Below are 23,362 nucleotides of genomic sequence, written 5' to 3'. Positions count from 1 at the left end.
TTGACTCTGAATCGATGTTCAAAATCAAATTATTCACTTTAGGAAAGTTTCGACAAAAACCCTCATTTTCTCTTTTAAATTCATCAAATTAAAGGCCAAAATCAAAGATGAAATCATGTAAAATAATCAAAATCGAGTGAAAAATACTTACCCCAATTCATGTGATAAAAATCCTCTTTAAAATTGCCCAAATGCGAGCTCCATAACTCAAAATGTGATAAAATGACCAAAACATTCGAAATAGAGTACTTTATAATCACTTAACAGGGATATCTTTCGCGAACGCGCAAGAGACCTCGCGTTCGCGATGCACAAATTACTCTGCCACAAAAATAACACTTTGCGTTATCGTCATATCCTTTGTGAACGCGATGAACACCGCTGCTAGACCTTCACGAATGCGTCGCCTCCTGTGCGAACGCGATAAACAAAGCCTTTAGCTCCCTTGCTGATACGCGAACACGACACAACACTGCGAATGCTATTCCCCGGGCCTCACAAAGCAACGCGAACGTGATCATGTAGTCACGAATGCGAAGAAGAAAATGCCTAGCTCCAAACTTAGCCTACGCGATCGCGGCTACATCTTGGCGATCGCGAAGAACAACAGGGACATCAGAAACTAGCAGTGAAATCCTCCTCCGAAATGATCTGAAACCATCTCGAAACTCACTCGAGTCCCTCGAGACCCCGTCCGAACATACCAACAAGTCCCAAAATACAACACGAACCTACTCGATGCCTCAAATCACTTATAACAACATCAAACCACGAATCACACCTCAAATCAAATTTAATGAACTTTTGAACTTTCAATTTCTAAAACTCGTGCCGAACCATATCAAATCAACTTAGAATAACCTCAAATTTTCCACACAAGTTCCAATTGACATAACAAACCTATTCCAACTCCCGGAATAATAATCTGAACCCAATATCATAAAAGTCAACTCCCCGTCAAACTTATGAACATTCCAAACCTTCAAATTGCCAATTTTCGCCAAAAAAGTGTCGAAACTTTCTAGGAATATCCAAATGCAAATCCGGGCATCCGCCCAAGTCCAAAATCACCATCCGGACCTAACGGAACCATAAAAGCTCCGATCCAAGGTCAAATACACAAAAGTCAAACATGGTAAACTCTTTCAACTTAAAACTTCCCATATAAGAATCATTCTTTCAAATCAATTATGAACAACTCGAAAACCAAAATTGATGATACACACAAGTCGAAATATATTATACGAAGCTACTCATGACCTCAAACTGCCAAATTGAATTTAAATGCTCAAAACGACCGGTCGGGTTGTTACATGTATATATAGATCGACAACGCAACTTTTACAGTAAGATGAAAATGGACAACTTATAGCACTCATTTTCCAAACAAAGGTTATATTTAGCAAACTTTGATCACTAAATATATAGTATTGGCAAGCGTGGATCGGAGCGCGAATTTTTGTTGTAAAAAACAGAAGCGATGCACTTTTTTTCTACTTCACTAAATTGACATGGATAAATAAATATTGCAAACAGGCCTGTCACAGTGAAATTGTGAATATATAATCCGTCAATCCCTTATTGGTCTATACATTACTTGAACTAGAATATAGTCCCTTCAGGAGCAAAGTTTCCCTTTTTTCTTGGGGCAAGTCCATTGGATAAAAGTTGACATAGTAAAAATAACACAAGGCATAATTCCAAAGAAGTTAATGGAAGAAGTATTTCTAGTGACTACAACTTTTAACAATAAACCATAAAGTATAAAAATCAAATAAAACTGAATAACAAGTAATATTCTGGCATATATTGATAATAAAAAATACTAACTCTATACAAAAGAATAAAATAAGATTAAGAAGAATGAGAAGTAAACTTATTTGTTGAATTTAAGAGGTAAGAATATGCAAAAGTAGCATGAATTGCAGCACCAATTGGAAGGACATCCTCATCAATGATGAAATGTGGATTGTGTGGAGGGTAAATAGCACCAATCTTTTCATTTTTTGTTCCCAAAAGGAAGAAGGAACCAGGAACTTTCTCTAAGAACACTGCAAAATCTTCACTTCCCATGAAGCTAGGTGCTATTTTGAAACTCTCTTCCCCAACAATCATTTTTGAGACTTTTCGGGCATGTTCGTATATTCTCTCATCGTTTATTGTTGGAGGAAGTGTTGGATTTTCTCGACCATCAAAGTCAATCTCGACCGTACATCGATGTACTGCTGCTTGTGCTCGTATCACCTGAAAATTTTACCAATAAAAAGTTTAATTACCAAATATTGAATATAATAATATGTTCTAAAAATAACATGGATGTCTATTCCTAATTATTAGCAAGTTATTTCATTCTCCCTAGTTGATTAGTGAATTACTGAAAGGTTATGGCGTTCTGATATTGTGAAAAGTACCGCTTATTTTATTGAAAAGTTATATTGCATCTCTAAAGAAATGAAAAGTCATTTGACCTCTAAACAGTTCTTTGGCTATAAATAAGATTATTTTGTGTTGAATGAATATATCAAGCAACTTGAAAAATATTAAAACATCTTTCCCGAAACAAATCCTACAATTTCCTCAAGTATTTGTCTTCTCAAACAAAGTATTAATGAAAAAGAAGCGTAACTTGTTTGAAGCTTAGGTAAATAAAATTTTCACATATAAACGTTGTAAAGAGACATGTGTGGGACTTTGAATATTGGTCAAAATATCCAAGATTTTTGTTCTAAATTACAAGTAGTTTACCTCTTCAATTCTTTTCCTCAAACCGTAGAAACTCTTCTTACTGAATGCTCTATAGGTCCCGGAAATTGTAGCTGATTCTGGTATGATATTAAATGCATGCCCCCCTTCAATCATGGCAACAGAAACTACCTGAAATTTCAAAAACTAAATATATAAGAATTGATAAAATAAAATTTTAAAATTTGTTTGAATAAGTTTGAAAAAGAAAATTGTTAATCTCTATGTTTCAAAAAGATTGTCCTAGTTTGAATTGACACAAATTTTAATAAGGAAGAAAAGACTTTGAGATATGTGGTCCTAAATAAACCATATCATTTGTGTGGCTGTAAAACTTTTAAAACTTGTGATCTTAAACTTACCATAACATTTGTGTAACTATAAATGCTTCTAATAAAGGAAATATTAAAATGTGTCAATTTTTTTGAAACAGACCAATAAATAAATAGTGTCAATGCTTTTGAAACGGAGGCAGTACCTGGGATTCAAGAGGATCAGTCTCTCTAGAGACAATACTTTGCAAACTAATAACAGAAGTAGAAGCAGCCAAAATTGGATCAACAGAATCGTGTGGAACAGCAGCATGACCTCCTTTTCCTCTAATTGTAGCTTTAAAGCTTCCACATCCAGCCAAGAATTCACCAGGCCTAGATGCAACTACTCCACTTTCATACTTATGAACTAAGTGCATTCCAAAAATGGCTTCCACATTTTCAAGAACTCCTTCTTCTATCATATCTTTAGCCCCATGCCCTCGTTCTTCAGCTGGTTGAAAAATTAACACCACTGTTCCCTGCAATATTATTATACACGGTAATTAAATTCATTACTTCAACTAATCCATTAGCTTAGAAGTATGTATTTAGAACTTAATTAAGGGTTTTATTTAACCTGTAAATTGTGTCGGAGTTGTTGTAATATCTTGGCAGCACCAAGAAGCATGGCAGTATGGGCATCATGAGCACAGGCATGCATTTTTCCATCAACTTTGCTCTTGTGCTCCCATTTCGCCAATTCCTACATTAGAAGAATTCAACTTTGACTCACGACTCTTTTATTGATCAAATTATTCACTTTATAGATTTTTGAAGAATTGATTAATCGAGAATAAATATAGAGTCCTACTGTAGAGGCATATTATATGATATTGACCTCTACAACTTATAAAACCCGACTTATGATCTTTATTTTCTTTTTCTGTTGTTTAGATCACAATTGATATTTGATGTTCAAATTAAATGTTTTAGCGGTGTAATATTATTACTTATGGTACTTTCGGCCATCCTATCCAATTTTACTACTAGGAAAATAAAAAACGTGTTGACCCTTTATTCCACAACATATGAAACTAAAAGTAAAAAGAGATGGTCACTATAGAAGAAAACTAGCTAAAGTATATACCTACGAATTGAAGTGTTTTCTCTTTCCCAATGAAGTTCCAAAATTCAAGAATCTCTTTGTTTTAGGTATAATTAAGCTGTTTCGAACTCTATACTTAATTCAATATTAAGAGAGATCTGATTTATTACTTTCCTTTCATGGCTTAAATATTACCGCCGCCGCCGCCATTTCTGACAAAAACGGAAAGTAAACTGCCGCAAGTAATTTCTTCTTCTGCCATAGTTAATTTAGTCGCCCACAAAATTAATAAAATGACTCAAATTTACTGCCTACACCCTAGTTCCGACCGAATACAACATATAAATGATCCCCGTGCTGTTGTCATCTCGAACATCCTTAATAACAATCTCCAAAACCATTAATGAAATACAGACAAAGGTAAGAAGTAAATTTGAAGATATATAGTACTATATTAGGCCTATAGATCTACCTCCTAAACTCCACAAACTGTTTAAAGTGAATAAAACATTTAAAGAGTTCATATCAATTTTTTTTGATATGAAGAGTTATCCGTGGTTATAAATGAACTAAACGTGATACTAGTATAAATATTCTTACCGTTTTTTATTTTGAATATAATTGCAGGGTTGAGAAAATTTCCAAGCAGAGACTACTAACCTGAATAGGCAAAGCATCCATGTCTGCTCTGAGAGCCACAAATGGCGGCTTACCGGAGCCGATGGTGGCAACAACTCCGGTCTTAGCCACCGGCCACCGGTACTTTACTCCCATCCGATCAAGCTCCTCTCTGATCAAACCACTCGTCTTAAATTCTTCATAAGCAAGTTCTGGGTTCTCGTGAATTTGTCTCCTTATTTTCATCATCCACTTCACTGTCTCCGTAGCATTTGCTAATTTTGTAATATAATCTTTCACGTAACAGTTTTGATCTACCAAAAACGGATTCAAGCACTCATCATCGCCGTGACACGAAGGAAAAACAATGAACATACATACAAGCACCAAAATTAGAACTTCCTTAGCACCCATTGTTTCTGAAAGTTCGAACAAAAAGAAAGGGAAAAACTTCTGCGTATTGTTTATTTGTTGGTTTTAGAGTTAGCCATCCACAATAGGACATAAAATAAAGATATTTAGATGCATATATATATATATATATATATATAAATATATGGAGGAGAGAGAGACAACAAATGTGAAGTGATATTAGTGGATATATGTGGACGAATTAATAGGAAAAACAGTACTAACAGTGGGCTAGTTGACACCCCATGAAACAAATGAAAAATGTGCCAAAATATAAAAGGTGAAGATGTCCATTCCATTAGAACATGATAAAAATGTTAGAATCATACTTGATGACTTTGGAAACTTGCCTTCTTCCACTTTTCTTCCTCCTCTTGGACCGATACCTTAATTTTCCATCTAGTTTTTTTATATGTTAAAGATTATTTTAAATAATATATTTCATCCCTCTTAATTAATTTATGTAATACTATTTGACTAGACTCGAAGTTTGATAAAGAAATAAAGACTTTCGAAAAATAATTAATCATCTATTACAGGTAAAACGAGAATTCTAGAGTTAATTGGCTGCAATTGATAATCCAGCCAATTTATTTCCCAGATTTTGCACGTGAGATTAAACTTGTGATTTGATTTTCTTTCAAGCTTTTCATATCCTTGGCAACTGTATTGTCCGCTGTTGGCGTCTGAGCAATATTATCCTTAGATTCCTGGTCTAACTACACGAATGATTGATTAATTTTTAAAGAAGTTAGGTCAACTTCTTTTCTTTATTTTAAATTAGATCTGCAAATTTGCAAATTATTTTAATCAAAGGTGGATCAACTCTTTAGTTAGTCACCATAAATATCCAATCCAAATCATTCATTGACTCAAAAAATAGGAAATTTTGTTTAATTAATTAACATGTGTACTACCGGCCTACTGCCTATATATATATATATATATATATATATATATATATATATATATATATATATATATATATATATATATATATATATTCCCCTTTATATATATATATATTGGGGAATTAGAGACACAGAAATAGTCAGTTTGTTCACATAATTAACATGGAAGTCGGTAAATTCCTCTCTTTTCCTTTGTGCAAAGATTAATTCAACTAATCAGCAAATAATTTTAAAAGAATCTCATGCGCCACGATCGGTTTAGCAGAAAATTCAAAATGAAACAACCTTACCTTATATTGGGCAGCTACCTTTTTTATTTTATTATTTTATTTTTAATTTCGAAGGCAAACTGGCTTTCTCCACTTTAAGAAATTGAATTCGTTGATTTTATGGTCAAACCATGGAGAAGAGAAAATCTTAAATGCACGGTTTGTTGGTAATCATAAATCATGTGTTTGGAGTAATTTCTGAATTCTATCGTTGAATAGATAGGAGCTTTTATATATTTTTCTTTTCCTTTTGACAAGAGCGCATTTATTGTGGTTCTTCTTACTTTCACTTATTATTAGTGTATTAATTAACGTAGTTATTTCACTTATTGTTCGTTGTGGCATTTCATTGGACATAGAGTCTGAAAGCGAAAGAAGTTTTTTTAAAATTTATGATTTTAAATATTAGATAACATTTCTATGATTATAAGAGTATATCATGCATTAAGTAAAAAAAAAAAAGTTTAAAATTAAAATTTTCTAAATAATAGAAATGTGCGTTTTCTAAACAAAGTAAAGAGAAAAAAGTATTATAATAAATGGAACAGAAGGAGTATCAATTTGAAATACACTGCCATTTCGCCACCTTGTAATTAAGCCAAGCTGTTCATATGCTTTATCACTCTATAGTCTATACTAACATTGCGTTCCTTCGGGGACATTCGAAAAAATTGGAACGATGAAGAGAAGATTAACATCGTCTTTGTGCAAGGATGCCACGCACAAATCAAGAAATGGTCCAATTTATTTTTTATTTTTTTATACTAATATTGTATATAAGTAGACACACATTATATTATACCATTGCATATAATACTTATCCCTTTCTCTTGCCCATTCATATACGTAAGTAAGGGCGTTCATGGTTCGGTTTGGATCAATTTTTTCCTAAAAAGAAGCTAAACCAAGTAAGTCGGTTCTTCAAATATTGGAACCAAACCAAACCGATTAAGTCGGATTTTTATCGATTTTTCAGTTTTTTCGGTTATTTATCGATTTTTTTCTTAAATATGAGACATACACTACCAAACACATATTCCGGCGAGTACATTTTCAAGGTAACACTATCAAACCAATTGCTCTTTGAGAAATCTATCATTTACCACGATATATTGATGATAATTGAATCAAATAGTGATGAATAATTTAATTACCAATCAAACTAGAGTATAAAAATAAAGAATTAGTTTATTATAATAATAAAAAACTAGACTAAAAATATAAATGACTAATATGTACCATAAAATTTTAGAAACTTTATATACATACATATATATATATATATATATATATATATATATATATATATATATATATATAATCGGTTTGGTTCGATTTTTTCAGTTATTTTTTGATTAAAATCAAAACCAAATCAAATTTGATCGATTTTTAAAATTTAAAACCAAAATCAAATCAAACCTAAAAAGTATCGACTTTTTTTTATCGATTTAATTTAATTTTCGATTTGGATCGATTTTTTAAATTTTTATGAAAATCCTTAAGGTATGGCAGTATTATTATTGTAATAAAGATATTTCATTTTGATAACGTAGTTCAATGATGACTTCAGGTAAGGGCTACACGTTATTCTGTCAGGAGTACACTATTGTCTTCTCCTCATGGGAGTTGAAACTTCACTATCTTTAGAGCCCGTTTGGACATAAGAATTTTTTTATTTTCAAAATTATTTTTTTTTTTTGAAATTAACGTTTATTCATAAAATTTTCAATTTTCACTTGAAAATCCATTTTGAAAATTTTTAAAATTTGAAAAACTACAAAAAGCTATTTTTCAAAATTTTCACTCAAATCACTCACAAAACTTCAAAAATAACTCAAAATTATATTCATGTCCAAACTCAACTCTAAATTTCAAATATTATTTTTACTTGAAATTTTTTTTCTCCCTATTTTAAAATTTTACATTTCTTATGTACAAACGCCCACTTAAATTCCTCATTTATTTCATCTCCCTTTCTTTAATTCTTTTATCAAATATCAAAAGTACCCTTGGATGGAAAGGAAGGGAAAGAAAATATTAATTTCCCTTCCCTCGTTTGGTACACTTGGAGAAGATAATTAATCTTGTTGCTAAAATCGAATGGGAGGCTGTAGTGATACAATAATGTACGTGTCATGAGCATGTTCCAGATATACTCTAATAGCGACGGAGTCACATATATTCAAGGGCTGTAGTGATATTAGTACGTGTCATGAGCATGCTTTTATTAAAAATTGTGCTGTATAGCTAGGTACAAATTATTTTACATATATATACTATAAAATTATTTACCCGTAAAATGGTACAATTAAATTTGTTATGTGGTTTATAGACAAGCGAACCGATTTGATCCAAAAATAATAAATAAGATTAAAAATAAGACGTAACGGTTAAAATCGAAGGAAATGACGAGCTTGGCTTCGTGAGCTATACCTCCGGGGACAGAAATGAGAATAATACAAAAGAGCAAATAGAGTTATATTATTGAGCTTGCGTAATGGAATATAGCATAAGTTTTGCCAAGAATTTCGTGTCCCTATAATGGCTATTAAAACTACTATTTATAGCTATACCTAGGGAAACAAGATCCTAGGATCAAGCCCCTCTTAAATGACAATAGAGGGGCCATTGATGAATATATAACGACAGGCCATGAATAAAAATATTCTCTACAATGGCTGCCCATTTAATGCTATAGAATATTCTTCATTGAAAGTCATGTGGTGACAAACATTCGATCTGCTCACGTTGATTGTGCTCACTTGGGGTCTATCTAATGTCAATTGCAGTTGTTGTTCCCGGTAGTGGTTGTTACTCGACTTATCTTCTACCTGTCTTCGGTTTCACGTGTCACGCTACCATTTGATCGTTTAATATAAATCAATTTTACCCTATACAGATAGTCCCCCTACTTTCCGGTGGCATATCTTTGTGTCACCGAGAAATTGGTAAAGATTCCTTTCTTGGCGAAAAATCTTTTGAAAGCCTTTTGAACAGTCTCTGATTCTTGATGCACGTCTTCTCGCATTTAATACCCCGAACATGTGTTGCCCTACGATTCAGCAATATTTTCGCCGGTTCTCGAGGTAATCATGACAACGATTTTTGCCGTCTATATATTTACTTATACTCATGATTTTACCTCTTTTACTTCTAAAGTTTTCATAAGTTCATTATCTTCTTTGCACTTAAACTTCTCCTGCTTTCATCCCTTTCCGATTTTCTTCAAAAATCTCCATTATCTTTTTGCTATCATGGCTTCTTTTATTGAGTCTTTCAAAAACTCTGGCCTTCTCCTCGGTGAAGGCCCAAAGAAAAGCAAAGATAAGGAGGTGGATATTGATGTTGATCCTCCTATGCTAAGCACCATCATCCCCAAACATCTGAGCACAGTCAATGACTTCCAAGAGAAGTTTCCCTTCGTGCATCCACAGACTTGGACTGTTAGCAGGTATCCTTCCTCTATTCGCCTTTCTAGTATTCCTACTGTGAAGAAAGACTGTAACTGCCCAGACCTTAACATCATTGCTCCTGACCTGATAGAGCGAGTTACCTTCACCAAGAAAGGTTTGCCGAATTTCTATACATATCCCTTTACCTTGGGTCCCTTTTATTTGAGCGGAGGGCTCGACCCCGTGATCTTGGATTTTTGCTGTTGGTACCAGGTCTGCTTAGCACAAGTAGGCCCTTCTATATGGCGAACGGTAGCTTGTCTACGTCGACTGTGCACGGAGACGGGAAAAACCCTAACCCTGACACACATGATGAACCTCTACTCCCCTAAAATTTTCTATGAGGGAGTAATAAATTTCAGTAAAAGTGGCCACCATACCCTTCTTACCAGCGTGGATGATGACAATGATCGTGGATGGATGGAGAGATTTGTCATCATTGCTACTAGGGATATCATCTCGGCTACAACTCCATCCTTTCCTGAATCACAGAATCGTTCACATAAGTTTGTAATTTATTCATCACTTTCCTTCATAAAAAGAGTGCTTCCCGTCATTGTTGACCCCTTTGGTTCCATTGTTTCAGCTGCTCGGTGGACACCACCAAAGGTTTAAGGCCTGGACCAATGGGTTCAGAAGATTCTAGATATTACAACACTATAAACCCATCGGTGGAAGAAGATGTCCCCCAAATATGGGTGGAAGGCTAAGAACCATGGTAAACTGAGTACTTATACCTTCTGTATTTGTATGTATATAAGTAAATCTGCTAACTATGTCTTTTTGCTTGATTCAGGACTTCCGCACGGCTCTCTCACCTGCCCTGAGGTCGAGGTCTTGGCCAACCCCCTGTAGGCCGGGAGATTGTTACAAAGTGCTCTCACTCGAAGCGGTACCCTCGGGTCTACTTCCGGGGAAGGCACTTTCTCTTGGAGTCCCCATCCACAGAACAAGAAACCAAAAAGGCAGCGTTCTTCCTCGGTCAGGGATAAAAATAAAAAAATAAAGAAGGCCACAACTGATCCGGCCGCGACCACAATGGTCATTGAAGATGACGGAGAATGCGGGCTTCCCTTCAAAGGAGACAACGATCTTCATCAGCTCAACCGAGCGTTCAACCAGGAGAGCTTAATACCCCAACCAAAGGTGAGGTCCGAGAACTTTGGGGTGAAATGGAGATAGTAGAGAATGCTGATTCTTGCTTTCCAATCCCTGTTGCTGTTTCTGGTCCCAGGAGGCCAGAACCTGGGCCTCTTCTGCCTTCGGTTGATGAGCAACCAATAATCAACACTGCTCCTATTGCAGTTGCTTCTCAACCTACAACACCAACAACTTCATGCCCTTCTATACCAGCTGCACCTTCGCAACCGGCATCTGCTGCATCTTCTCCACCGGTCACAGACGCCCGAGAGTAGGGTGCTTCTCCTCCCCAGTCTCCCAACCCCAGGAATTTGTGGCACAATTATTCACCCCTTTTCCAGATCCCCGTGGGAAGAAGAGTGTCACTCTCTCGATTTCGAAGGGGTGCCATTTGCTATCCAGGCCGGTGGAACTCGCCAACTACCTGAAGCCACTGGCTTCGGAGAAGTATAAGAAGAAAATACACTCCCTTTCAGGGGAGTGCATGTTGAATAACGCCGTGCATAATGCAATAGTGGTATCATACTTGCTCTCTTATTGCTTATTATTCACTTATATGCTGTAACAGGGTTTCTAACTTCGATATACATTTTGCAGGCCAACTTCCTTGCTTCTGAGGGCCTTCAGAGATTGATCCTTATAAAGAAGGACTTATATCCGAACAGGATCAACTGTTGGTCAAAATGAATCAACTTGATGTGCACCTCCCGGTGCTGGAGGCTAAGGCTGCTGAAGCGGGCGAGCTTGAGGCCCGGTTGCAGCAAAGTGCGCAGGAAGTGATGGCCCACAGCCAAGAAGCCACTCAGCTTCATGCACAACTTCAAGATTCTAAAGCTAGGTGGGCTGAGCTTAAAGATGTCGTTCTTGCTGCCGCTGAGCGCGAGTCTGCCTCCGTTGAACAAGTAAATAACTTGGAGGCAGCCTTGAGCTCTAAAACTGAAGAGGCTCTTGCTGCTGAGGAGAAAAGGGCTAGGACGGAAGAGAGGTTTAAGAAGATCATGGAAAAAAACCTATTTCCCATATCTACAATCTGTGATCTTGATTCTAGCCTTGGCCTTCATAAGATCCGAGAGGTATAGTCTTCAGGCCGAGGTTGATAGGCTTAAGTCAGAGCTCCAGTTTCAAGAAGATTCCCTCGTATTTGAAAAGTCATACGCAATGTATCATATGAGGAGAAAAACCTTGGAGGAGGACAAAGTGGGCATCAACGTATTGACGATTGCATTGCCAAGGCCCGAGCGTTGGAGTTAACTGCTCGAGAATACCTCCCCGCTCAACCTGCCATAACAGACTCTTCGAGCACCGATTCTGAGTATTCGGGAACCGAGGATAAAGTTGAATAGAATGAAGATAAAAGCCCAAGACCTGAACCGGTAGCTGATCTGCCTACTTCCCCCGGGGGGCGTAGATGCCTCTCTCCCCCGAGTTCCGACGGCGATAACGTTTAGATTTCTTCTTCTTTTCTTTTGTTGTTTTCTATTGTATTTTTGTACTTATGCAGTTTGGAATTTTTGTAGTTTATTCTTTTTGCGTTGAATTAGATAAGGCTTCAGGTGTATTTTCGTCCGATAGCCTTTTGTTTTGGGCATAAACTCTTTCGGAATCAACCCTTACCTATGAGGTTTCATAAGAGAGGGCCCTATTATGTTTACAATGCTCTTGAAGAGGACGTCTCCTATTCATTCTGGCACAAAAATTTGAAGTTTTTTGTTAACTTTCAAATGATAAATCAACTCGTCGTTTGGACAAGAAACAAGATAAAAATAAAAGGACTTTTTTTTATTCCTTCTATCTTCAAAAGTACATAAGCATTCGTTTGCTAAAAAGGAAAGAGAAACTATCAATACATGTGACTAACTTGTACTACTTGTTTCTATGGGGCTGGCTATGCAGTTTTCGATCCCGATGAGACATTATTGTTCCCGATTCTCGGAGTCTTCGGTTTTTGTGGCAATCTTGTTGCTGTATCTCATATTATTTTCCCCAGTGTTTTAGTGCGAAGTATACGAATTGGAACACTGGCAGTCTTGTTCTGTTGGGTAAAACACTTGTGAACGGTTGAATAATCTTTGGTTCGATGGCAATCTTTGCTTCCCATTAGGAAGTTTCCATCGAGCCAAAGATTATCTAACTATCCCCTAGTGTTTTATCATTTCAATGCCTTGCCATTTAAAGGTCTTAACCTTGCCGATGACATTCCTCTCGTAGTATGCTTTCCATTGCTACCTCGTTAAAAACCTTGCCAGAAAAACCCGATTGGGACAAGAATTGTGTCGAAGGAAAAAAGAGTGCAGTACATACTTTTAGTGTTGAAGGGGTCCATCAGCAGTAATACCTTTTGAGGTGAGTCACATTCTAATTTCTGGGCAATTTGACTTCATCTTGATTTTTTAGTTCATAAGATCCTTTACCAGTGACAATCGAAATCCGGTAGGGACCTTCCCATGTCGGACCCAGCTTCCCATCGTTGATTTTCCGAGTGTTCTGTGTCACCTTCCTCAAAACCAAGTCTCATACTTTGAAGTAACGAAGATTGGCTCTCCGATTATAGTATCTTTCCATCTTCTACTTTTGAGCCACCATCCTTACGTGTGCCAAGTCCCTTCGTTCATCAAGTAGATACAACTTCACCAGCAATACCTCGTTATCTGTTTCTTCATTTGCTTGGGAAAATCGTAATGTTGGTTCCCCTACTTCCACCGAGATCAGAGCTTCCGCGTCATATACGGGAGAGAAAGGTGTTTCTCCCATGCTTGATTTTGCCATCGTCCGGTACGCCCAGAGCATGTCCGATAACTCTTCGGTCCACTTGCCTTTAGCAGCTTCTAACCTCTTTTTGAGGTTTTGAATAATTACCCTATTGGTTGACTCCGCCCGTCCATTAGTGCTCGGATGGTATGGTAAGGATGTAATTCTTTTGATTTTCAGATCTTCGAGAAATGTTGTGACTTTGGAGCCTATGAACTGTGGCCCATTACCACAGGTAATCTCCTTTGGTATTCCGAACTGACAAATTATGTGTTACCATAGGAAGACGAACACTTCGTGTGCACCGATCTTTTGGTAAGGACCTGCTTTAACCCATTTATTGAAATAATCGATTAAAATTAAAAGATATCTTTCCTCTCCAGGACTTGGTGGCAGTGGACTAACTATATCCATCCCCCATTTCATGAATGGCCATGGGAAAAATACTGAATGTAAGAGTTCTACCGGCTGGTGTACCAACTATGCATAGCGTTGCCATTGGTCGTATTTTTGCACGAACATCTTTGCGTCTTGTTCCATCAGAGGCTAGTAGTATAATGCTCTAACTAGTTTTAGTACCAACGAATCTGCACCTGAATGGTTTCCGAAAATTCCTTCATGGACTTCTTTCATCACGTAGTCCGTCTTTGATGCTCCTAAATATTTGGCCAACGGGCCTTGGTATGATCTCCTATATAATTGTCCACCCATGAGGCAGTAGCGAGCCGCTTTGGTGTGTAGTGCCCATGACACCTTCAGGCAGCTTGCCATGCCGAAGATACTCGATGAACACATTTCTCCAGTCCTAGATTAGGTTGGTTGTATTTACTTCACAATAGCCATCCACATCTAGTACCGAATGCAGAAGTTGAACGATAGTACCGGAGTCAGACCCTTTAATTTCCGTAGATGACCCAAATTAGCCAATGCATCTTCTTCTACATTCTCTTCTCTTGGAATGTATGTGATCGACTATTCCCTGAATCGTGCAAGCAATGCCTGAACTTTATTCACATACTATTGCTTGCGTTCCTCCTTTGTGTCGAAAATCCCGTACACTTGGTTTACTACCAGCTGGGAATTACATTTAATCTCTATGACCTCGGAGCCAAGTCCCCGGGCCAGTTTGAGTCCTGCAACCAAAGTCTTATACTCGGCTTCTTTGTTAGTTAACGGAATAGTTTTTATGGCCCGCCTCAGGGTTTCCCCCAAGGGCGTGATTAGGACCACCCTGAGCCCGGACCCTTTCACATTGGAAGCTCCGTCCGTGAACACAGTCTAAACTCCTGATGTCATTTCCGACACCAGCACCGCTTCTTTATCAGCCAAGGGTAATAACCCAAGACTGAAATCGGCCACAAAATTAGCCAAAACTTTTGATTTGATCACAGCCCTAAGCTTGTATTCAATATCAAACTCACTAATTTCAACTTCCCATTCGGCCAACCGGCCTGACAACTTAGGCCTATGGATAACATTTCACAAGGGAAAGGTTATCACAATGGCTATCGGGTGGCACTGAAAATAAGGCCTAGCTTTAAAGAGGTCCTGACAAAATTTAGTAACATAATAGACAGGAAATTGTGTATCTTCATCCTCTCGAACTAGAACGACACTTACTGCTACTTCCGAGACCGCTAGGTATATTAGCAATTGTTCACCTTCCCCCGATTTTGATAGTAGCAGGGGGCATGATAGATAACGTTTCTGGTCTTTCAAGACCTAATGATATTTCAGAGTCCATTCGAAATTGTTCTTCTTCTTCTTTAGAAGTGAGAAGAAGTGATGACATTTTTCCGAGGATCGAGAGATGAACCTGCTTAATATGACCAATCTTTCGGTTATCCTCTATACTTCTTTCACGCTCGTTAGCTGATCTAGGATATCTTCGATGGCTTTGATTTTATCGGGATTTACCCCAATCCCTCTCTGTGAGACCAAGAACCTACCGAAGCTAACCTCGAACGCATATTTTTTCGGGTTGAGCTTCATGTTGTGCTTCCTTAAGATATCAAAGGTCTCTTGGAGGTGCTTTAAATGATCACCTGCATTCAAAGATTTGACCAACATGTCATCTATGTACACTTCCATTGGTTTACCTATTTGCTTTTCGAACATCTTGTTCATGAACTTCTGATAAGTGATTCCAACATTTTTAAGCCCGAAGGGCATCACATTATAACAATATGTGCCAAAGTTCGTTATGAAAGAAGTTTTTTTTTTTGATCCTCCGGGTTCATCTTAATTTGATTGTACCCGGAGTAGGCATTGAGGAAACTCATTAACTCGTGCCCGGCCATTGCATTAATCATTTAATCAATGTTTGGCAATGGGAACGAGTCTGTAGGGCACGCCTTATTCAAGTCTTTTTAATCTATGCACATCCAAAACTTGTTATTCTTTTTCGGGACCACAACTATATTAGCTAACCATTCAGGATACTTTACCTCCAGGATCGAACCGATGTCAAGTAGTCTAGTTGCCTCTTCTTTAATAAAGTTTCTGACCTCGGCTATTGGGTGCTTCTTTTTCCTTATCAGAGGGAAGCTCGGGTCCAGGCTTAGCTTGTGCACGATCACCTCTAGTGGGATACCTGTCATATCCAAGTGCGACCATGCAAAACAACCAATGTTAGCTTTAAGGAAATTAATAAATCCTGACCCGAGCTTGGGATTAAGTCGTGTTCCCAAGTGAAACTTCCTTTCTAAGAATTCTTCCAACAAAGCCACTTGCTCGAGTTCTTCTGCTGTGGATTTGGTTGTGTCTGTCTCTTCTGGTCCCTGAAAGTATCTAGGTACATGGTGGGATTTCGATGACTCCTCGCCTTTATAATCTTCACTCGGCACCGGAGCAGGCGTCGGTTCTTGTAATTGCTATTTGCTGGGCTCCATTACTTTACTGCTAGAAATCAATACTGTGTTCATTTCTCTTACTGTCGGTTGATCTCCTCTTATCTGTTTGATTCTTTCTAGGGTCAGGAATTTTAGTAGTTGGTGATATGTTGATGGTACATCATTCATCTCATGTGACCATGACCTTCCAATAATTATGTTGTAGCTCATGTCGCCATTCACTACTTCAAATAAGGCGGTCTTGGTTACCCCTTAGGTGTTCGTTTGCAGTAGGATCTCCCCCGCGATGTCACACTCACCAAGATGAACCCGACGAGGAGCTTTGTTTTTGGAATGATACTTCTGGTTAACTTCACTTGCCCCGGTACTCTCCATTGAATGATGTTGGCTGAGCTTCTTGAGTCAATCAAAACACGCTTAATTTTAAAATCTAAGACATTGAGGGAGATTACCAGAGCATCGTTATGTGGAAGGAGAAGTCCGTTAGCGTCTTCCTCCGTGAAGGTGATATCTTCTTTGGCAACCTCTCGAAGACATTTGCTGTGAGTTACTGAAACCTTCATCTTCTTGGCCACCGAGAAGGTTACACCGTTGATTTCATTCCCTTCAAAAATCATGTTAATAGTTAACCGAGGAGGATCTTCTGCTATCTTTGAAGGTTCCATTATCCCGGCTACGACCGTAATTGTTCTTGACCTGGTCGCTCAAGAATTCCCTGAGATGGCCGTTCTTTAACAACATCGCCACCTCTTTAGACAGATGCCGACAGTCCTGAGTTCTGTGGCCGTGAGTCCCATGATACTCGCACCATAAGTTAGGATCCCTCTGGTTGGGATCATATATGATTCACTTCGGGAATCGTGCTTCTATGATATTCCTCATCGCCGATACTAACTCCACCACACTGATATTGAAATTGTAATCTGACAACCTGGGATATGTGGAATTTCGGGTATCTGATGGTAGGCTAGAAACCCATGTTTTAGTCATAATTTACACTCCAATTACTGTATTTTACTTGTGTTTGAGCTTAAATGCTAGTGTATTATTCTTATTATGTGTTTTATGCCTTGCACGAAGTTATTCTGAGTTAAAAAAGATAATCGGGAGCTAAATCAAACAAGTTGGATCTTTGAAGTCTGAGTAAAAGCCCAAGGGATTAAACCGGGATCACGTTCGGGGGTCGGGAGCCAAGTCTAGATATAAAAAATGGACGATAACAATTTACGTTGTGAAGACTGCACAGCCGCGCCGCATGGGGTGGCGCGATAGTGCTTTTGTGCTGATGTCCGTCAGAAGCTGCTCTCTGAACTTTCCCACTAGTGCCCCGTATAGGGCGGCGCATGGCGCGGCGTGCCTGTACGAATTTCTCAGAGTATTTTCTTGTTTCGTCTTGGAAAGGGTAGTTTCATCCGGGCCCACTCCTATATGGTATAAATACACCAAAAAGATATTTTTGAAGGGATATTTTGACCGACGGAAGATTGGAAGAGCATTGGAGACTCAAACTACGAGGATTCACCATTCTTTCCTAAACTCAACACCCGAGTTTGAATTGAATTCATATTTTCTTATTATTCAACTTTATTTGTCATGAATTTCTCCATGAATATGGAGTAGTTTACTTTAGGGTTTGACGAATATAGTGTTTTGATTGATATTTGTGGATTTTAACTCTAGTTCTTTGCTTGAATTCATTTATGGAGCTTCAAATTCATTTATGGAATATTTTGGTGATTATCTTTGTATTATTTTATTTGGTTTATTTCAGTGATTCTTTTAAGTAATCGAAAGAGGTTGTTGAATTGTTGATTAAATCAAGTTAGGAGAATATTCGAGAGACATTTTTGTGAAGACTAATCCATTAACGCATGCTTGCATATGTTCACAGTGCTTATATTAGTTCACCTCATAGAGTTAGGATTTAACCGAGAGAGGAGTTTTAACTACACGTTGAACTAATCATCGAGTGAATTTGTGAGAATTATTAGAACTTTAGAGTGAATTGAACTAGAGTTAGATCCCAAATAACTATATTGCACATATCCTGTCATGGCCCTTATTTCTCCCATTGATATTTCGGTGTTGCTCAACTCTTGTCGTTCTGTGATCAATTGTTAATTATTTTAGTTTCATAGTTAATCTTACTTATTAATCATCCCAACCAAAGTGTTAATTATCCTGAATAGCGTTAACCTAGAAATTACTTGCATTATTTAAATCCAATCCCTGTGGAGACGATAATTAAACTATATTATCTTTTGCTAGCGAGCATCAATTTCGTATTGTGTTTTGTGCTAGTCGAATTTTGGTGCCTTTACTGGGAACTGACACTCAATAGTGTTCAAATTAGTTTTTAGTGCTAATTCAGGAACTAATTTTATTTTATTTTTCACATTTTTTCTCTTCCGTGTGCAGGCAACATGTTGACTTCTCTGGTGTTTGACTCGATCTTCTTCAAAAGAATTGATTTCATACAATCCAGAGGTGGAAAAGAGTCTGCGAAAGTTGAGGAGAGAGAAAGAACTCACCGAAAAGTTTTTGGGGCAACCTTCAACACCAGAACACATGGCTAATAACGGTGATGGTGAAGTAGATTTAGCTGCAAGAGAGACAACACGGTATAGAGAAAAAGTTTCACGGATAGCAGTTAAGGCAACCTGCAGAGTTGCTGATGAGACCATCGAAGATGATGGGAGTCGAAGATTCAATCTAAATCAACCCTTGGTTGAAGACCAGTTCAATAATGTGGTACCTAGGCCTGGTAGAGCATTAGGTGATTATGCCAGACTAGTTTACAATCAGGGATCGTCCAGTGTCAGACCTCCACCCATAGCAACAAATAATTTTGAGTTGAAGCAAGGTTTGTTTCAAACTATCCTGAACAATTGTGTCTCAGAAGGAAGGTGAATGAAGATCCTAACACTCACTTGATGGATTTTGAGGAAATCATGAACAACTTCCAGTACAATGGAGTGTCAAAAGATGCAGTATACTTAAGGGCATTCCACTTTTCACTGAAGAATGACGCGAAGCACTGGCTTCATAACTTACCAACGGGGTTGATCATGACATGGGAAGATGACTAAAACGTTTCTTGACAAATACTTCTCAGCTGCAAAAATAGTGAAATTCAGACGGACACTGAAATAGTTTTCAAGGCTTGGGAAAGATTCACGGAGATAGTGAGGAAGTGTCAATATAATGGGATTGAATTGTGGATGCAACTCCAGGACTTTTAGGATGGACTGACACCTCCTTAACGACGAACTCTGAACACTTCAATAAGAGGTTCTTTAATGATTAAGACTCCTGAGAAGATTGTGGAAATTCTTGATGAGCTCTCTGAAGATGCTAACCAGTGGCCTGCTGAAAGTAATGATAGAGAAAATCAGCTGGGGTTCATCAAGTAGATTCCAACACATCAGTGCAAGCCCAACTAGACGCCATGGCCAAGGAGATAAGAAAGTTGACCTTAGCCAAGGTCCAGAGCCAACCATCACCAGTTTGTGACTTCTATGGAATGGGTCATCCAACGCATGAATGTGATGACCTAAAATCTCATCTTACGTTTTAGCGCTATTAAGTCTTAAAAATCTCATTTTTACCCTCCTCGATTTGCGTGCGCAGTCCGGCATATTTTCGGAAAACTTTTATGTTGAAAATTGATGAAAATAAGAATTTTTGCCATAAAAGTGTGAGGTATTCATGGATCATCGGAGCTTGCAGTATTTGTTCAAGCAAAAGGAACTCAATTTGAGGCAAAGGAGGTGGTTGGAGCTATTGAAAGACTATGATATCACCATGTTATATCATTCCGGGAAGGCTAATGTGGTGGCCGATGCTTTGAGTAGAAAGTCGGCTAGTATGGGTAGCCTTGCTTATATTCCAGTTGGTGAGAGACCGCTTGCATTATATGTTCAGTCCCTGGCCAACCAGTTCATGAGGTTGGATGTACTTAAGCCCAGCCGTGTTCTAGCTTGTACAGTTGTTCGGTCTTCTTTGTTTGAGCGCATCAGAGATCGGCAGGATGACGATCCTCATTTACTTGTCCTTAGAGACACAGTGTGACACGGTGGTTCCAAGTAGGTTATTGTTGGAGATGATGGAGTTTTGAGGATGCAGGGTCGTATTTGTTTGCCTAATGTGAATAGACTTCGTGAGTTGATTCTTGAGGAGGCCCATAGGTCCCGATATTCTATTCATCCGGGCGTTGCGAAGATGTATCAGGACTTGCGGCAACATTATTAGTGGAGGCGAATGAAGAAAGACATAGTTGCATATGTAGCTCGGTGTCTAAATTAACATCAGGTAAAGTGTGAGCATCAGAGACCTGGTGGTTTACTTCAGAGGTTAGAGATTCCTGAGTGGAAGTGGGAGCGTATCACTATGGATTTTATTGTTGGACTCCCACGGACTTAGAGGAAGTTCGATGTAGTTTGGTTCATTGTGGACAGGCTGACCAAGCCAGCGCATTTCATTCCCGTGGCAGTTACCTATTCCTCGGAGCGGTTGGCAGAGATTTACATCCACGAGATCGTCCGTCTTCACGGTGTGCTCGTGTCTATCATTTTTGATCGAGGTACACAGTTCATCTCGCACTTCTGAAGGGCAGTACAACATGAGTTGGGTATGTGGGTTGAGCTGAACACATCATTTCATCCTCAGACGGACGGACAGTCCAAGCGCACTATTCAGATCTTGGAAGATATGCTCTGCGCAAGTGTTATAGACTTCAGAGGATCGTGGGATCAGTTCTTGCCCCTTGCAGAGTTCGCCTACAACAATAACTATCAGTCGAGCATTCAGATGGCTCCCTATGAGGCATTATATGGTAGGCGGTGCCGGTCGCCAGTTGGGTGGTTCGAGCCCAGAGAGGCTCAATTGTTGGGCACAAACTTAGTACAGGATGCCTTGGATAAGGTCAAGATTATTCAGGATCGACTTCACATATCTCAGCCTGAAGAGTTATGCCAACCGTAGAGTTCGTGATGTTGCTTTCATGGTCGGGGAAAGAGTGTTGCTTCGGGTATCACCCGGAAAGAAGGGCAAGTTGAGACCTAGGTATATCGGACCTTTTGAGATTCTGGAGAGAGTGGGAGAGGTGGCTTACAGGCTTGCGTTGCCACCTAGTTTAGCAGTTGTTCATCCGGTATTCCATGTGTCCATGCTTCAAAAGTATCACGGCGATCCGTCCCATGTGTTAGATTTCAGCTCTGTCCAGTTGGACAAGGATTTGACTTACGAGGAGGAGCCGATGGCTATTTTAGCCCGGCAAGTTCGCTAGTTGAGATCAAAGAGTTACCCTTCAGTTCGAGTACAGTGGAGATGTCAGCCTGTTGAGGCAGCTACTTGGGAGTCCGAGTACGATATGCGGAGTAGATATCCCCACCTTTTCACCAGCCCAGGTACTTTTCTATATCCGTATGAGGACGAACGGTTCTTTTAGAGGTGGAGAATGTGATGACCCAAAAGGTTATCTTATGTTTTAGAACTCAAATCTGTGCTCTTAAGCCTTAAAAATATCATTTTACCATCCTCGATTTACGTGTGCAGTCCGGGCGTGTTTCCGTAAAACTTTTATGTTGAAAATCGATGAAAATAAGAATTTTTACCTTAAAAGTTAATTTAATTGACTTTGGTCAATATTTTTGGTAAACGGTCCTAGATCCGTGTTTTGACGGTTTCGGTGGATCCGTATCGAATTATGAGACCTGGGTGTATGCCCGGAATCGAATTCGGAGATCCCCAACTCGAGTTATGAATTTTTGATGAAATATAAATGTCTGAAAATTAATTATTTTTAAGAATTGATTGATGGGCATTGTGAGTATCGGGTCAGTATTTTGGTTTCGGAGCCCGGTACAGGTTCATTATAATATTTATGACTTATCTGTGAAATTTGGTGAGAAACAGAGTTGGTTTGACGTGATTCGGACGTCCGGTTGTGAAGATAGAAATTTTAAAGTGTTCTTGAGATTTTCATTCGATTTGGTGCTAAATTCGTAGTTCTAGGTGTTATTTTGGCAATTTGATCGCGCGAGCAAGTTCGTATGATATTTTTACACTTGTGTGCATGTTTGGTTTGGAGACCCGAGGGCTCGGGTGAGTTTCAGATAGGCTACAAGATGTTTTGGACTTTGAAAAATCTGGTTTTCTACAGATTCTGGTATTCTGGCATGTCCTTCTTCGCGTTCGCGAAGGGACTCTCGCGAACGAAGAGTAAATTGGTCAGCTGGAATTTTCTTCTTCGCGAACGCAAAGATTGGTTGCGAACGTGAAGCGATGGGGGCGTTACCCTTCGCGAACATGACCAGCTCCTCGCGAACGCATAGTGTTAGGCATACCTGGGGGAGAGTCAGTGATCCTTCATCGCGAATGCGAGCATGGTCTCGTGAACGCGAAGGCCGGGGGGGGGGGGGACCATCGTGAACACAGAGGCTTGGCAGCCATTACTTTTCGCGAACGCGATAGTGGCCTCGCGAACGTGATGCACACTGTCGCCCAACACTTAAAACAAAATCAAAACGGGAATTGGTCATTTATTTTATTTTCTCAAAAACCAAACGGACTAGAGGAGATTTTCAAGAGTTCTTTTCTTCCCCAAAGTGTTGGTAAGTGATTATAAATCATTTTCTTTCAATTACCCATTACATTTTATGAATTATCAACCTAAAATCTAGAGTTTTTATGGTAGAATTAGGGGTTAGGGTAGAAACTCGGAATTTCGTAAATTTAGGGATTTAGACCTCAATTTGAGGTTGGATTCCAAAACCAATTATATATCCGGGCTCGGGAGTGAATGGGTAAATGAATTTTGGCCCGAACCTCGGGTTTTGACCAAGCAGGCCCGGGGTCGA

At 38.6% G+C, this 23,362-nt stretch overlaps 1 protein-coding gene and 1 non-coding gene across 2 annotated transcripts; one reads left to right on the top strand and one right to left on the bottom strand.

The window, feature by feature from the left end:
- Positions 1–1,695: 1,695 nt before the first annotated feature.
- LOC104106662 (IAA-amino acid hydrolase ILR1-like 2) lies at positions 1,696–5,234 on the bottom strand. The gene is made up of 5 exons (XM_009615251.4): positions 4,762–5,234; positions 3,634–3,759; positions 3,221–3,535; positions 2,746–2,874; positions 1,696–2,244 (listed from the first exon to the last, which is right to left on the bottom strand). Exons 1-5 carry the CDS (start codon positions 5,131–5,133, stop codon positions 1,855–1,857), a joined length of 1,332 nt encoding a protein of 443 aa, XP_009613546.1. The 5' UTR covers positions 5,134–5,234; the 3' UTR covers positions 1,696–1,854.
- A 1,722-nt stretch (positions 5,235–6,956) lies between these two features.
- Positions 6,957–7,059, top strand: LOC117279285 (U6 spliceosomal RNA). The gene has a single exon (XR_004509700.1). It is a non-coding gene; the product is annotated as a U6 spliceosomal RNA (small nuclear RNA).
- The last annotated feature ends 16,303 nt before the right edge of the window (positions 7,060–23,362 follow it).

Source organism: Nicotiana tomentosiformis, chromosome 10 (genome assembly GCF_000390325.3).
Source record: "Nicotiana tomentosiformis chromosome 10, ASM39032v3, whole genome shotgun sequence".
Classification (NCBI taxonomy): domain Eukaryota; kingdom Viridiplantae; phylum Streptophyta; class Magnoliopsida; order Solanales; family Solanaceae; genus Nicotiana; species Nicotiana tomentosiformis.
Note: the sequence above shows the minus strand (reverse complement) of the source record. Positions and strands in the feature narration are given on the sequence as shown.

Excerpts from the sequence above, each read along its gene's own strand:
- LOC104106662 (XM_009615251.4), bottom strand. The coding sequence starts at position 5,133 with ATGGGTGCTAAGGAAGTTCTAATTTTGGTGCTTGTATGTATGTTCATT. Across the intron at positions 3,536-3,633 it reads AACTCCGACACAATTTACAG|GGAACAGTGGTGTTAATTTT; the intron begins GTTAAATAAAAC and ends ATAATATTGCAG. Across the intron at positions 2,875-3,220 it reads CTGATCCTCTTGAATCCCAG|GTAGTTTCTGTTGCCATGAT; the intron begins GTACTGCCTCCG and ends TTGAAATTTCAG.